This window comes from Myxocyprinus asiaticus, chromosome 20 (assembly GCF_019703515.2).
Source record: "Myxocyprinus asiaticus isolate MX2 ecotype Aquarium Trade chromosome 20, UBuf_Myxa_2, whole genome shotgun sequence".
In the NCBI taxonomy this organism is placed as follows: Eukaryota; Metazoa; Chordata; class Actinopteri; order Cypriniformes; family Catostomidae; genus Myxocyprinus; species Myxocyprinus asiaticus.
In genome coordinates this window covers 14,289,317-14,304,763 of record NC_059363.1, presented here as the reverse complement: position 1 = coordinate 14,304,763, position 15,447 = coordinate 14,289,317, and the positions used below count along the sequence as shown (strand labels likewise).

Here is a 15,447-nt window from a genome sequence, read left to right as displayed (position 1 = left end):
TGTTTGGTGCATAAAAGCATATGATAATTGTTTGTGTGTGTGTGTGTATATATATATATATATATATATATATATATATATATACACAGTGCATCCGGAAAGTATTCACAGCGCTTCACTTTTTCCACATTTTGTTATGCTACAGCCTTATTCCAAAATGGATTAAATTCATTATTTTCCTCAAAATTCTACAAACAATACCCCATAATGACAACGTGAAAGAAGTTTGTTTGAAATCTTTGCAAATTTATAAAAAAAAAAAAAAATAAACGAAAAAAAAAATCACATGTTCATAAGTATTCACAGCCTTTGCTCAATACTTTGTTGAAGCACCTTTGGCACCAATTACAGCCTCAAGTCTTTTTGAGTATGATGCTAAAAGCTTGGCACACCTATTTTTGGGCAGTTTCTCCCATTCTTCTTTGCAGGACCTCTCAAGCTCCATCAGGTTGGATGGGGAGCGTCGGTGCACAGCCATTTTCAGATCTCTCCAGAGATGTTCAATCGGGTTCAAGTCTGGGCTCTGGCTGGGCCACTCAAGGACATTCACAGAGTTGTCCCGTAGCCACTCCTTTGTTATTTTGGCTGTGTGCTTAGGGTCGTTGTCCTGTTGGAAGATGAACCTTCACCCCAGTCTGAGGTCCAGAGCACTGTGGAGCAGGTTTTCATCAATGATGTCTCTGTACATTGCTGCATTCATCTTTCCCTCGATCCTGACTAGTCTCCCAGTTCCTGCCGCTGAAAAACATCCCCACAGCATGATGCTGTCACCACCATGCTTCACTGTAGGGATGGTATTGGCCAGGTGATGAGTGGTGCCTGGTTTCCTCCAGACATGACGCTTGCCATTCAGGCCAAAGTGTTCAATCTTTGTTTCTCATGATCTGTGAGTCCTTCAGGTGCCTTTTGGCAAACTCCAGGCGGGCTGTCATGTGCCTTTTACCGAGGAGTGGTTCCGTCTGAATTTAATCCATTTTGGAATAAGGCTGTAACATAACAAAATGTGGAAAAAGTGAAGCGCTTTCCGGATGCACTGTGTATATATATATATATATATTAGGGTTGCACGGTTTACCGGTACTAACGCGGTATCGCAATACCAAAAAAATTAAAATGGTACGATATCATCTTGTTGCTAATTTCAGTACCATATTACAGTATGCTGTCATTAGCAAAATGGTATGAGATGTGAGTTTTGAGATGAAATAAATGACAAATTGAAAATAAAATAAAAAACCTCTGGATATGGCCAAAGGTGATCATTAAACAGCAGAAGGATGTCATTTAATTAAATAATATACAGTAACATGCGCTGCACGCTACAGAATGAACAAGAGGTGCCACTCTGTTCATCTGCTTCACACACACACACAGGCTCACGCATGCGCACACACTCACACAAACTCAACACATGTTACTGGTTCTTAATTTTCATGCAGTGTGTTTATAGTATAAACGGCTGTTAACACTTAAATGAACTCCTCCAGTGCAGCTCGGAGATTTCAGCTCAAGAGTCGCAATAGGATTATCCCAGCACTAATGGAAAGCTTGATATAACTAACCCGAAAAACAGGAAGGACTCAAAAGTCTGTCAGAATAAGTCCCGCTAACATGATAGCTCTATTCAAATGGATGCATGAAATTGAAGACAGAAAAATTTAACTACTGTTTAAAAATGTAATATTCAAAAAGTAGCAATAATACTTATATTAACAATTATATAATATGAAATGGTTGTTTTAATATTATTATTATTATTATTATTATTATCTGTACGCAATATCACAAATGCAAGTGTTTTATCAGCATGTTGTGATTCAGCCATAACAGCCTTGTGCCACAGGTAATCAGATTTGTTTTCCATTAATGTTTTCATAAATACTGTGAAGCTCTGTGTGAAGCATTTTATTTGACCAAAAATAAAATTGCAATTGTTTGGTAAATATATATATATATATATATATATATATATATATATATATATATATATATATATAGATAGATAGATAGATAGATAGATATGTATATAGATTTTTATTTTTTTAATTTTTTTTAATAAAGCTGTATGTATCAATTTGATTAAACACCATTTGATTAAAATAGTTAACATAGAATCCAGAAAAATTAAAACGGAAAACATAATTTGTATCTGTGAGACTTTATGCATTTCTTTTAATCAAGTCATTTTCTGTGTATTTTCATAGAAAATCTGAGGCTTTTTATTTGTTGATTATAGTATCGATTTAGTATTGATACCGAGGTATCAGGGCTGGTATCGTACCGAAGCCAAAATTTTGGTATCGGAGCAACCCTTATATAATATATATATATATATTCACACTGGCGGCCAAAAGTTTGGAATAATGTACAGATTTTGCTGTTTCGGAAGGAAATTGGTACTTTAATTCATCAGTTGCTTACATGTTCATGTCTTTTTAAAGATGTCGTTCCGTTAGTGTTCCTTGTGCGAGAGGCACATCCCACCATTAAATCAGCATGAGAGCTGCATTCTCTGTCTGGGCTGTGCCCACGCAGAGTCAGCTCTCATGGAGACAGACTGCCATCACTGTGAGGGCATGAGTTTCAAGACACTGCTCTCGCGAATCGCCCTCATTCTGAGGGATGATTCAGCCTCATGCGCCCTCCCACCCGCGTCTTTTGTGACACCCAAGGGATCACACGAGGAGGCACGGCGGGGCCGCGAGATCGAGCCAGCACACACCCCGTGAGCCCCTCAATTTCCATGCAGCGCATCTATGCTAATGCATTATGTGCATGGCCTCGTCTCGTTCGGCACAATCTCGCCTTGATGAATGGTTCCTGCAGTCCGGCCACCTTCAGTCGACCGTGTCTCGTAGATCTGCCCCGTTCTTCCCTGAAGTCTATAATGAACTGTCAAAATTCTGGTGCGCACCCTATTCATCTCACCCACGCAGCGATTACTACATCCTCCAATGTGGATCATGGGGAGGAAAATGGTTGTGCCAAACTACCCCCCTGAAGAGGCGGTAGCGGTACATTTCTGCCCAGCGAGTAGCAGGGCGTGGAACTCACGCCCCGTTCATCTTTCTAAGCCGTGCCGACTAATGTCCGCAGTGGCTGGAAGAGCATACTCGGTGGCAGGCCAAACTGGTTCAGCACTCCGCGCGATGACGGTGCTCAGCTAAGCTCCTTAAACAAATGGACGAGCAAGGCTACAATCCAGAGACGTTCAAAGAGCTCCGCACCGCTACGGACTTAGTGCTGCGAGCCACGAAAGTTACTGCACAGGCCATTGGCAAGTCAATAAGCAATTTGGTGTTTTTGGATCGTCACATCTGGCTGACCCTCATGAAAATGTGTGACACAGGAAAAGCCGCTCTATTTGATGCTCCGGTGTCTCCAGCCGGCTTTTTCAGAGGCTCTGTGAATAGAATTGCTGAGTGCTATGTCACGACTCGGCAACAATCACAGGCTATGATACATTTTATACCAAAACAGATAAGTATTTCATCACAACTGACTCGCTCCCGCTCTGTCTCGGTCCAGCGGCCAGCTAAAAACTCCACACCACATTAATCACATGCAATAAAGTTTGCACATTATGCACAACCGCTTCCCAATGGTGAGCGGCGCATTATATCATGTATGAACATACAAAGATTGCAAAAGAGTACAGCGCTCTCACGAGACGCTCACACTTTTTCAGTAAGAGCTTTCTAACTCCAAAGCCCACACATTATGCACAACCGCTTCCCAATGGCGAGCGCCGCATTATATCATGTATGAACATACAAAGATAGTAAATAGTACAGTCATTTCATTTTCCTGTGCATCGCGGTAATTTGCCACTGTCTGACTGCTCTAGCACAATGGACAGCGCCAGCCTTCTACCAACAGGCTGTTATGCTGGGTCAAGTTTACAGAAAGAAAGCGCTGACCGCAAATGCATCCAACACAGATTGGAGCGTGATGTGTAATGGATGCCTGACTTTCGACACCTGAAAACAGGTGCGAAACGGCCGTGACATGCCAACTGCCTAGAGCTACTGGCTGTTTTTATAGCTTTGAGAGCTTTTCATTCCGATATTGTGAATCAACACATTCTGATTCGTTCGGACAACACAACAGTAGTGGCGTAAATATGACACGCTGGCCCAGGTGTGGCCGGTGAAACACAAGTATGCGCTTCGCCTGGTGCACCTCCTTCATTCTGTCATCAGCAAAGTCTGAGTGGACATGGAAACAGTTCTGTTAATTGCGCCAAAATGGCCCAATTAGCCATGGTTTCCGGAAATGATAGAGATGTTATACAGCTCGCCATGGGAATACCGCTGAGGAGGGATCTCCTCTCTCAAGCGCAAGGCACAATTTGGCATCCCCAGCCCAAGCTGTGGAACCTGCATGTGTGGCCCCTGAATGGAGCACGCTAAATGCGTCAGAACTGACACATTCAGTCATGAACACATTTTACAGGCCAGAGCGCCATCCACGAGACGACTCTATGCGCTAAAATTGAATGTGTTCACTGATTGGTGTCTTTCACATGGCAAAGACCCAGTAAATTTTGATTTAATCATAAAGTTCCTTAAAGGAGCAAGATGATTAAATCCACCTCGCCCGGCACAGTCCTGACTTGGGACCTAATTTTGGTCCTAAAAGCGCTCGCAGGGTCCCCCTTCGAACCTTTGGATTCTGTTGATTTGTGCATGCTCTCCATTAAAACCGCACTACTGCTGGCTGTGGCGGTCACTTAAATGCACTATCAATTGACAATTCATGTCTGGAGTTTGGCCTTAGTTTTTCAAAAGCCAGAAAAGGCTATGTGCCTAAGGTTCTAACCATGACCTTCAGAGCACAGGTAGTTCACCTTCAAGCTTTCTTCCCTCTTCCATTTATTCCGGATGAGGAACAATCCTTGCATTTGTTATGCCCTGTGCGGGTGCTACACGCATACATTGAGCGCACCCGCCAGTTCAGACTGTCTGATCAGCTCTTTGTGTGCTATGGAGGATGCACGAAAGGAATGTCCGTCTCCAAGCAAAGACTTTCTCACTGGATCGTTGATGCGATTGTCCTGGCTTACAAATTGCAGGGTAAGATCTGCCCAATTGGTGTTAAAGCACACTCAACTAGAGTCATGGCCTCCTCATGGGCATGGGCGAACGGTGTGTATTTACAAGACATACGTTTTGCAGCAGGATGGTCTTCTCAAAACACATTTGCAAGGTTTTACAACCTAGGCTCAACGCCTCTCTCTTCACAAGTCCTCTTTGTTTAGAGTGCTTGCCATTTCGTTTCCCAAATATATACTTATGCCCCTCCCCTTAAGTACGGGCTCTCCATCATTTTACACAACCGCCCGCATCAGACCGTTGTAATTTACCATAAAGTCACAAGCAATTCATTATAAATAAACTCCCTTCCCGACTGGGTTCGTGAAGGCGTTAATTCGTACTATATGACTATAGTTCATATATTCATTCTGAGTGCTCCCCTCCTGGCTCAACATGAGGGTCACTCACTTGTGGCATACTCATATCGGTTGCCGTCCCGTGGGACTGTGGCGTCATGTTTACTCTCTGGAAGGTTATGTCGTGTAGTGCGGCGTGATGGGATTCTCCTCCCGATATGCGTTAGCACGCTATGTCAAGTGTACTGAGTCGTAAGGGAACGTCTCGGTTACGTATTTAACCGTGGTTCCCTGAGACGAAGGGAATGAGACATTGCAAATGCTGGCCGCACTACAAGACTCAAGAGTTCTTCTGGGGTGCGAGCGATGCACTCCTTGTCCCTCAGTCAGAAAATTCTGAGGAATGGTGTTTGTGCATCTGCTTTTATAGCAGACAGCTTCGCGCCTAAAAGGGCGGGGCTCAAACACCATAGCCAGTATTAGAATATTGGCGTTATTGTAGAGAGGTTTCAACTAGATCATGTGGAAGGACAACTCCCCATATGCGTTAGCATGCAATGTCTCGTTCCCTTCATCTCAGGGAACCGAGGTTACGTATGGAACCTAGATGTTCTCTGTATTCCCACATTGAGTTTACCTGTAATAATGGCCATAAACTATCAAATATTTATTGGAAGTGGGGCATCTATTTTTTAAGCAATCATCACAAAATCTAATTTACATGAGGAGAAAGATTGCATTGCATTCAAATGGTAATTTATTTACACAGACATAACTTAAATGATAATTTGCTGAAAATAGCCTTCTTAGATCATCTGGATTCAGTCAGATTTATTGCACAGAATGTGTTTGTGCATCTGTAACTGCATGTGTAACTTTAATCAAGTCCGACGGACATCTTTTTCGTAACATTATTTTAGGTTGCTTCATAAAAGCCTATATTGCAAAACGGTTGTGTAGATAAATACGTTTAGAATGCATTCCAATATTTTTATTTGCTGAGTTCAGCATGTCCCGCGTGGCGATGAAGGGCTCAACTTCTCTCGCGCATCTGAACACGCAACACCACAATTGCATGCAGATAAGCTTACCGGGCAGTGATGGACCAATGCTCCAGTGACCAGCAAGTACATGAGAATTGGATGATTTTTGAAGGATTGTTCATAAGACAGACATATTTGTAATTGTAGCTCTTGCTCTCCATGTTGGGGTGTAGAAAAGTGCTGAAATTTGTGAATGGATGGGTGGATGTGATTTTGTTTGTGATTTTAGGTTCATTTAGAGTTTTAGATGACGAAGATTGTCCCATTTCCAACCCTTTTATTTCCTCCCATTTGAGGTTTGTTGTTCTGACCTCTCTATGAAATCCATATTTCAACTTTATAGGGAAAGCTGTCACGATCCTGTCACTTGGTTAGTCTGGCTTTTTGTGTGACAGGGTTGTGACATCATTGTTCTGTTCTGTCTTGTGTTTTGTCTTCTGTCTTTGTGCGAGCGCACGGCTTCGGTTGTGGTTTCCCTGCCATGCGCTCTTCGGTCGGTCTCATGTCTCATGATCGGAGCATGGTGTCAGGAACCTGACTTCCCTGTCTGGTTCGGTTTCCGTTTTGGTGTCTGGATCCGGACACTCATGTTCCATGTCTTGTCTTGTATTGGTGTGAGTGCACTGTGCTTATGTCACCTTGGCGGGATGCATTTGCGTCAATAATATGTGTCTGTCTCTCGCGGATGTGCATTGCGCTCACTTTGCACTTCGCGCCCAGGTTGCGAGCTGTCTTCATATTCATGTTCGTCTTATCTGTCGATTGGCATGAGCGCATGGTGGCTCGTGCCATTCGAGTGTCTTCGTTTTTGTGAGAGCACGTGGCGTTGTTTTGTTTCTGTTTTGCCTCGTGTCTGTCTGTCTTGCGTCATACCACTCCTCATTGTTTGCTTATTATTAGTTCATTAGTCACACCTGCCCTGCATGTTAACTTGTTTGATTTCTCTCCTTATTTTAGTCTCCTCGTGTGTGCTGTCCAGTGCTAGTTCGTCTTGTTTGTTGGTCTTGTTCCAGTCGATCCTGTTCCAGTCGGTCCTGTTCCCCATCCAGTCGGTCCTGTGTGTTTTTCCCATTTTCCTGTAGCATCCTTTACCTCGTTTTTACGTAGTTTGAGTTTCTGTCTTTGTTTATTTTTGTATTAATAAAGCTTTTTGTTTTTTACTCTGCGTTTGGGTCCTGCCTTTGCTGATTCTAAAGCAAAGTGCTTGTGAGGGCTTGCCTTGAAGATATTAGATAAATCGCCCGCTCCTCAGACACAAACACAAGATCCAATCTCAACCAAACATCTGGAGACACAGTGTCTCACCAAAGCAAACAAATTCTCAATTTCCCTGTGAACACAATGTTTCCATCGCACCTGTGCTTAAAGCAATTAGAGATCTTATTGAAGTTCTTAAAATGACACTTTAATTAATTTTGTTACATATTTGAGTGATCTGAAGTCTGATGAAGGTGTTGCAAAAATGATGTAGATCATCATATTTACAGTTTAAATGGAGTTTATCTTGTGTTAAAGCCAGTTTTGAGACATGCTTTACATGCGCAAGCCTGCTGCAATGTGGGGGTCAATGAGCTAGAGTGTGTTTACTAAGATTTATGAGGTGTCGTTTTGTTCTCAGTGAGTGAGTGTGAGCTTGCAAACAGTTGCTTGTGAGTGTGTGTGTGTGTGTGTGTGTGTGTGTGTGTGTGTGTGTGTGTGTGTGTGTTTGTGCGTGTCAGAGCTTTTTTGCATATGTGTGTGCATGTGCACTGTGGAATACAAAACAAGCATGTGTGAGACATGAGATATATTTAGTCTCAGCTGGCTGTAAGAATGTGTTTATGTGTTTTAATTAATCTTGTGTGAGTATCTCAGAGAGTTTGTGTGTGCAGAGATTGATCACCAAAATCTATCGCCATCACAATCATTGTGGGCTATAGGACTGCTTATATTTAATCCGTTCATCCTGGACAATTGCTTTCCATTATATAAATGTATTTGTACCTTAAAGCTGCAGTATGTAAGATTTTTTGGTTAAAAATGAACAAATTGCCATTATTGATTGAGCACATATACAATCAGTGTTCAAAACAATGTCCTTACCTTACCCCAATTCACTATGGTAAGCCTATAAAAATTATTTGTGTTTTGAGCTGTCGGGTTTGATTTGTTGCAAAATCGCTGGCTTATGACGTACAGTACGTCTTTGCATCATTACGTCATGTCCTTGAACATAGGAAAGAAGAGCCAGCTGTCTCGTTCCCATGTAAACAGTGGATGGCTGTAATGCACTGTTTTAATTTGCAAGTAGCTGTTAAAAAGAAGAAAGAAACTACAGTTCAGTGCAGTCACACGGTTTCGGACAGAATCGCAACAATCTGGATGGATGTTTATCTGTTATCTGTTTGGCGAAGTTGTTTGCCTGCTATAATGCTTGGAAATGTTGTCTGGTGGGGTTGTTGAATGTAATTTTGCTTGTCATGCTTGTATGAATCGAACAGTACTCGTGTTAACGGATCGCGATGTATCTACGTTGTCGGGGGGAGTTACTGTGACATGTTTATTTATATTTATGTCTTTTGAAATTGACTTAACTGTTGTATTGCATTTTTAATCATATTATTTTCATGTTTAATAAAGTATATTTTATCCCCATCATTATTGAATCCTCATTTTATGTTTTTTGTTTACCGTGTTATTGGGTGCATTCATAGACATACTATTTTAGTATTACAGTCACTTGCATTATCAACTGAGGATGTACAATATTATGTAAAAATAATTAAGTCTTCCATTGAACTCATATCAGCCATATCACGAGTATCACCACTAAATTGATAAGTGTAGGTCAATACAAATGTTAATAGTAGATAAAACACTTGAAAAAAAAAAATTAAAATATACTGGTAGTGATTGAGGTGATTGAGTCTTTACGTAAAAGCGCTTTGAGTGTAGTGTCAGAAAAGCACTATATGTGTAAAATTCATTCATTCAGAATACGAGTGTTGTTTATCTTCATCAAAACAAGTGATATTTCAGCTTTAAATGTTTCATCATATAACATTATATCAACATGAAAAAGCACGTTGTGACTCCGGCTCTGAATATCTCCAGTCATGATCACACAGGCGATGTGCAGTTAAGCTCAAATCATGAGATTCATCTGCCAGAAGAGAAGTGCCAAAACACGAATCACGTTTAGTATTCTTTCGCAAATTGCTTGCAATTTTAAGTTTCAACCACAGATGTCGTTAGAGAGCACAAAGTTACGTAGTGCAGCTTTAATAATATTCTGGTGAGCAGAGATAACTGTGAATTGCTAAATGTAAATGTATATCTCTCTTTTTCTCACGCAGCTGCCAGTGAGGAGAGGATAAATGGAGGAGAGGATTTTTTTCAGAAGGTGAGACAGTTTATGTTTGTGTATTTCTCAAAAATTCAAACAGTTACTTTAACATGCTTCATTATTAGCCTCAAAGTCTGCATCTCCTCTTCATTCAAACACATCAGTTTACTCTGTATTGCTCATTTTAAGTTAGTTTTTGGTCATTCAACTGTAATTGGATATCTTTTATTCTGTTCAAATTACAAAAAAGAAAGAAAAAAAAAGTCAGAACTCTAGCACAGTGGTTAGCAGACATTACTTGTCTTTAACTTGTCTAATAAAGAGACAAAAGTCAAAATTAAAGAGATGAATGTTGACCTTAGTCACCATTCACTTTCATTGTAACTTTTTTCCATGCAATGAAAATGAATGGTAACTGATGCTAACATTCTGTCTAATATTATTTTGTGTTCCAACGGAAGAAAGAAAATCATACAGGTTTGGAACAACATGAGGGTGAGTATAAAGAAGAAACATTTAATTTGAGGGTAAACTATTCCTTTAAGATGTCAAAAGAAAGAACGAAAATACTTGCTTCTATTTTACAATTACCTGTAATTCCACTACCTCTAATTTTCAGTTTGGGTGCATGTAGCAAGTTGTTGTTTAAACACAATAAATTTGACTAAAGATATTTGATGAAGGAACCATGACAGAAGGGATTTCTAATAGGAATGATAATTGCACTAGTATTTCACTATTTTCCAAACAAAATACAATCCCTGCTTCAGGAGATAACAAGGGCCAAAGAAATCATCAAAATACTCTTGGTTTGCCTCAAATGAATTTGGTTTGCTTATTGTCTGTGACCAACGTTACTCTGGTTGCAGTTTTGATCACTGGTTTCTTTCCTAACTTGCACTTTTGCTGTGTTTCCATGGTTGATCCTCAAATTTTGATAATAAATGATAGTAGGAAGGCAGTGCAAAGTGGTAGGTGTAGACAATTCTATGCAACCAAATATATATTTTATATATATATATATATATATATATATATATGAAACCCAGTGGTGGCCAGTGCTTTCAAAAGTGGGGAAGCACAGATTTCTCAATAATACAAAAGCTGCTTCTCAAACTATTACTGAAACTGTGAAATTACCAAATAAAAATAACTGATCAAGTTTAGAACTGCTTTTGCAATTGTTACACATGCCAGTTTGGCAAAAGAATGAATTATGAAAGCTAAAATACTGCAAAGTTCCACCTATTTGGGAGCTCGGCCAATCATCAGATAGTCAAGCCGAGCTTCCTGGCGGGACAAAAATGCATTGATTGAAAGCGCAATATTCACGAAACTCCCATGACTCTCAGAGAAGCACATTGTCTGGGTGGGACCCAAAATGTCATGTTTAGAGCCTCTCGTTCCATAAAGATCCATCTTTGTTTACACCCTGAAATTTAATGGTACAGCTATATGACTTAGACACCCATTGAAGCACAACTTCATTAGTGTTCTGTGGGTCATGCATCCACTGCCTTCAATGGATATATGAATGTAGAACAAAGCAGATTGTGTATGTGATGATGTGTTCTGTTTTACACTGTTATTCCTTAAACTATTTAAGTTTATAGGGTTTATAAGTTGTTAATTTGTACATGCTGTATAATAAACATGTCATTGCCACTTTTCCGATGACATTTTAAGGAGAAGCCGTGCTTCCCGTGCAGTCTTGAAACAATCGCCACTGATGCAACCAAAAATATTGTTCATTACTTATGTTACACTATGAGCTCATCTAGCGGTTTTGTAAATATACAGTACTGCAGAATGTATAATGGATGTTTGTTTCATTATCCAGGTAAATACCTGTGCAGTTCAGCCTCTAGTGAAAATGAAGGCATTCCTAGCCTTCCTTGCTCGTTGTCCCTCATGTTCTCTTCCTTACACCTCTTTTCTTTCCTTGTCTTCTTAGTGCTATTCAGCTGAATCAACAAAGGAAACAGGAAACAGATTTATATACACACACTCTTGCACATACTCACTTTCATACACATCATTTGTAAAATATAAACACACTGTTCTCCATCACGGTGCCCATTATAATGACTTTAATGAACATAAGAGTTTGTGTGATGCGTCCCTGGTGCTTTGAAGTCCCTGCTGTTTGAAACTCTTTCTATTGTAAATGTGGAGTGTATATATTTCTCTGACAGGATGATATTGGGTGTGGGGAAGTAAGAAAGGAGCATTTAAATGTATAGTTAACCCAATTTTCTGAAATCGCCTGACCCATTTGAGAGGTATGTGCTGGTCCGTCACAAAAAGAAACCGCAAACCCCAAAACTGCTGTGTGGTCTGTCAGAAATCTCCCTCATCTGCAGACTGAAGCCAAAAAAAGTAGGCGAGAGAGAAAGTGAGAGCAGGTCAGGAATAAAGACCTATAGAACACACAGCAGCGGGGCAGCACAACACAAACACACAGAATGGAAATTGGAACTGGCTCTCGACCAGTAAAAACTTTCAGCACCGTTCACCTTTTCATCCCAGTCTAAATTGTTCAGAGGGTTTCCTTCCAACATTTTTGATTCTGTCTCCATTTGGCTCAGGGTCATCAGTGCGGAGTGCTCTGACATTATTGCATTGCTTAACGGAAACACATTAGCTCAGGTTTCAAAACCTACTGATCTGCCTACTGCCTACATAGTGCATAGTGTACTGCCTACATAGTACATAGCAATCTGATAAAGTAATGAGCACTAAAAGGTATCTTCTCCTTGTTAATCAGTTTTTGTCCTAACCAGTCACAACTACGACAAGCGGCGAGCGATTGTGAGTGATTTCGTCAATCACTTGGTTTATATTTCTGTATATTTTTTGGTGTGGCATAGTGGTTAAAGTTCAGTGCTTGCAACTGTCCCTGTTTCCAGGTGGACTGATAAAAAACACCCTGTGCACCCTGACACCTGGAAGTTGTCAGATTGGAACTAACCAGTTTTTAAGGCATTTTTGTGTGCAATTTACACCAGACAGACTAAATGACTACTTACTAGATTCAGTCAGTCTGTCAGATAGGAACAAAACTCTACCATGCTAATTAAAATAAATGTAATTTAAATGAACTGAATTCTATTTAGTATTAGTCCAGAGACTGTCACACCAGATAACCCTGCCCACTGTGAACTCTCATTGATTCAAAATCCTGCTCCAGAACATCAGTGGCTGTGATTTTTGCGACAATTATGTGTTCAGTGTAGACAGACAGATTACTTGTCGCTAGAATCTCATCACACCTGGTTAGTACACAGTGTGAGGCAGAGTGTTAAAAGAGTGTTAATGGTCAGAATACAGACATATGACAATAAGTGAGGCATATCTTACTTTGGGCAGATGTGTGGATGGCTTTCGGCTGCAGATGGCACACGAGTGAAGCAGCATAGTAAACAACAGAGTGAATGGGCACTAAAGAGTATTTGAGTGGGTTTGATTCCTTTTGCAGACTAATTGAACAAAAAATTGCATGACATATTCTTTGAAAATGTCTCTATGCAAATGGTTGTACAGATATAGGTAAGTTTGCACCAGCATGCTAATAACTCTGCATGCCGGTGTGTTCATGTTGACCGATTCTTATTGCTGCAGGTCACACCTCCCGATGATGTGGACCAATGGCAGTAAGTTGCTAAGCAGCCAGTATGAAGTTTTCATGAAAGTTTGTGCTGAGGAGCTGTTACAGACCACCAAAATGAACTCAAAAACCCCTTCGCTTTGGACAGATTTTGTTCTAAATTACCTCACACCTGTTCGTTCTTCGATTTCGTATAAAGTATACTGGGGCCTTAACAGTGTGATACTCTAATAACCATAAAAATACATAGCAAACATAAGTGTGTGTGTATTTTTTTTTTTATACAAAAAACTGCCTTTTTTATTACACCAAATTATTATCAAATCTTCTCAATTTAGAATTAGATATACAGTAAGTGCATTTGTAATCAACGATGCTTGAAACCAGTTTGGCCAAAATGAGGTTTCTTCTAAAAGATGGCAGCATGATTAAGACGCCTACGTTTTAGAAATGCTGCCTCATTAGGTAGCTCACTACTTTTTGAAACAGAGCAATCTGAAATTGACTGACAAATACTCTATATTATGGCTAATATTGCAGTACAATGAAGAGATGATCCGCACACAGATACACTTGTTATTTTTTTATTAGATACATTTTAGGGGAATAGACACAGATGTATAGGTGCATAGGCCTTTTCTCAGTGTAAAACGATCAATATATCCACCCTCTTTTTATACAAACAACATCTATGGCATCATCACATGATTTTATGTTCTCAGTCATGATTTGTCACAAGATAGAACCAATTAGTGCTTAAAAGATCACCAGGTGCTCACAATAATAAACACACAATTAACATATAATTCAAGTTACCGTCCCAGACACACCTGAATACAAATTTATAAAATCGCTAAATCACATTCAATACTAAACACAAAGAATTACAAAATGCTCATGATTTTATAGTCACTAAACAAGAAGAATCAGTAAAGTGTGAAAGATCCAGTCGTTGAAACATCAGGTATACACTGTTGTAAATCAAACGTAGTCTTCACAGTTTAAATTCCTGTTGATGTCCTTTGCCAAAAAACATACATTGGCAAAAACTCGGTTAACAAATTAATCAAATGTTTAATTGTAATTTGATCAAATGAAAATTGATAGGTCTAGTTCTTCATTAAAATTATTCGGGGCTAGTGCTTTGAGTTTTAGTTTTAATACTACAGAACAACATTCTCTTCTGCTTACAAGTGTCGGAATTCGAACTCATCACTCTGTTTTGGAAAGTGGATTGGACACCCTAGGTTGTATGGCCATGGATTCACAAAGGGCTGTTTATATTCACCAATGTTACAGAAGCACAAGTGTTTTTAATATTAAAGGGTGCCATTTATGTCTACTTTTTAGATAGCTTTCAATTCTTGAATATCACATATACTGAATGAGGCATGATGCATTTAATTTTTGACTGCTTTTGGGGCCTTGAATTTCATGACACGAAAGTTGCCGGCATAGAAAATCTAATGACTATAAAGTTTTCAGATTACTGATACAGATTTTGTCTGATGCAACAGGTTAGATGTTATGTGCTGAAGAGTATTTTGTGAAAAGTCTTTCATGAGGTTTTTTCATGGTATTCAAATTTGAAAGATACACATCCTCATTCAAGCAAACCGCAGAATTCCCAAAGAGTGTGTAGTCCACCTTTGCATTATAGCTTTGAACTGAACTTTGCTGTTCTTAAGCCATAATTTTACACATCTAATCACCGGGTCTGTCACAGCTATGCATGTGATTTACAGACTTATGAAAATCTGGAGAGATTAATAAAAATGCACTGTTCCCCTTATGTAAAAAAAAACATTCTCATGTTCTTTTGTCCTCCTGTGGTGTTAAAACAAAATACAAACTGAAGCCTGCTGTTGAACCACAGGTCCCAAGACTAATGAAACCTGGAAAAGCATGGCTCGTAAAGTCTTGAGGAAAACACAGCACTGAATGTTCCCAGTTAATGTGTGAGCACGTGCAACACTGGGTGTAAACTTATTGTAAGTGAAATATGGGGGTATTTGTATGGCGTGATGTCATATGTACTTTATGACATCACACACTGCTGCTCAAAACTTCTCTAAGGTTT

The 15,447-nt window shown here is 39.8% G+C and overlaps 1 protein-coding gene across 2 annotated transcripts in view; it reads left to right on the top strand.

Annotated features, from left to right (window-relative positions):
• The window catches only part of LOC127411382 (protein bicaudal C homolog 1-B-like), a 64,870-nt gene that overhangs the window by 15,548 nt on the left and 33,875 nt on the right, over nucleotides 1-15,447 (top strand). For both annotated transcript variants that reach the window (XM_051646908.1, XM_051646907.1), the window contains exon 2: nucleotides 9,771-9,817. In XM_051646908.1, the coding sequence (XP_051502868.1) occupies nucleotides 9,771-9,817 (47 nt within the window). The remainder of the gene's footprint in view (nucleotides 1-9,770; nucleotides 9,818-15,447) is intronic.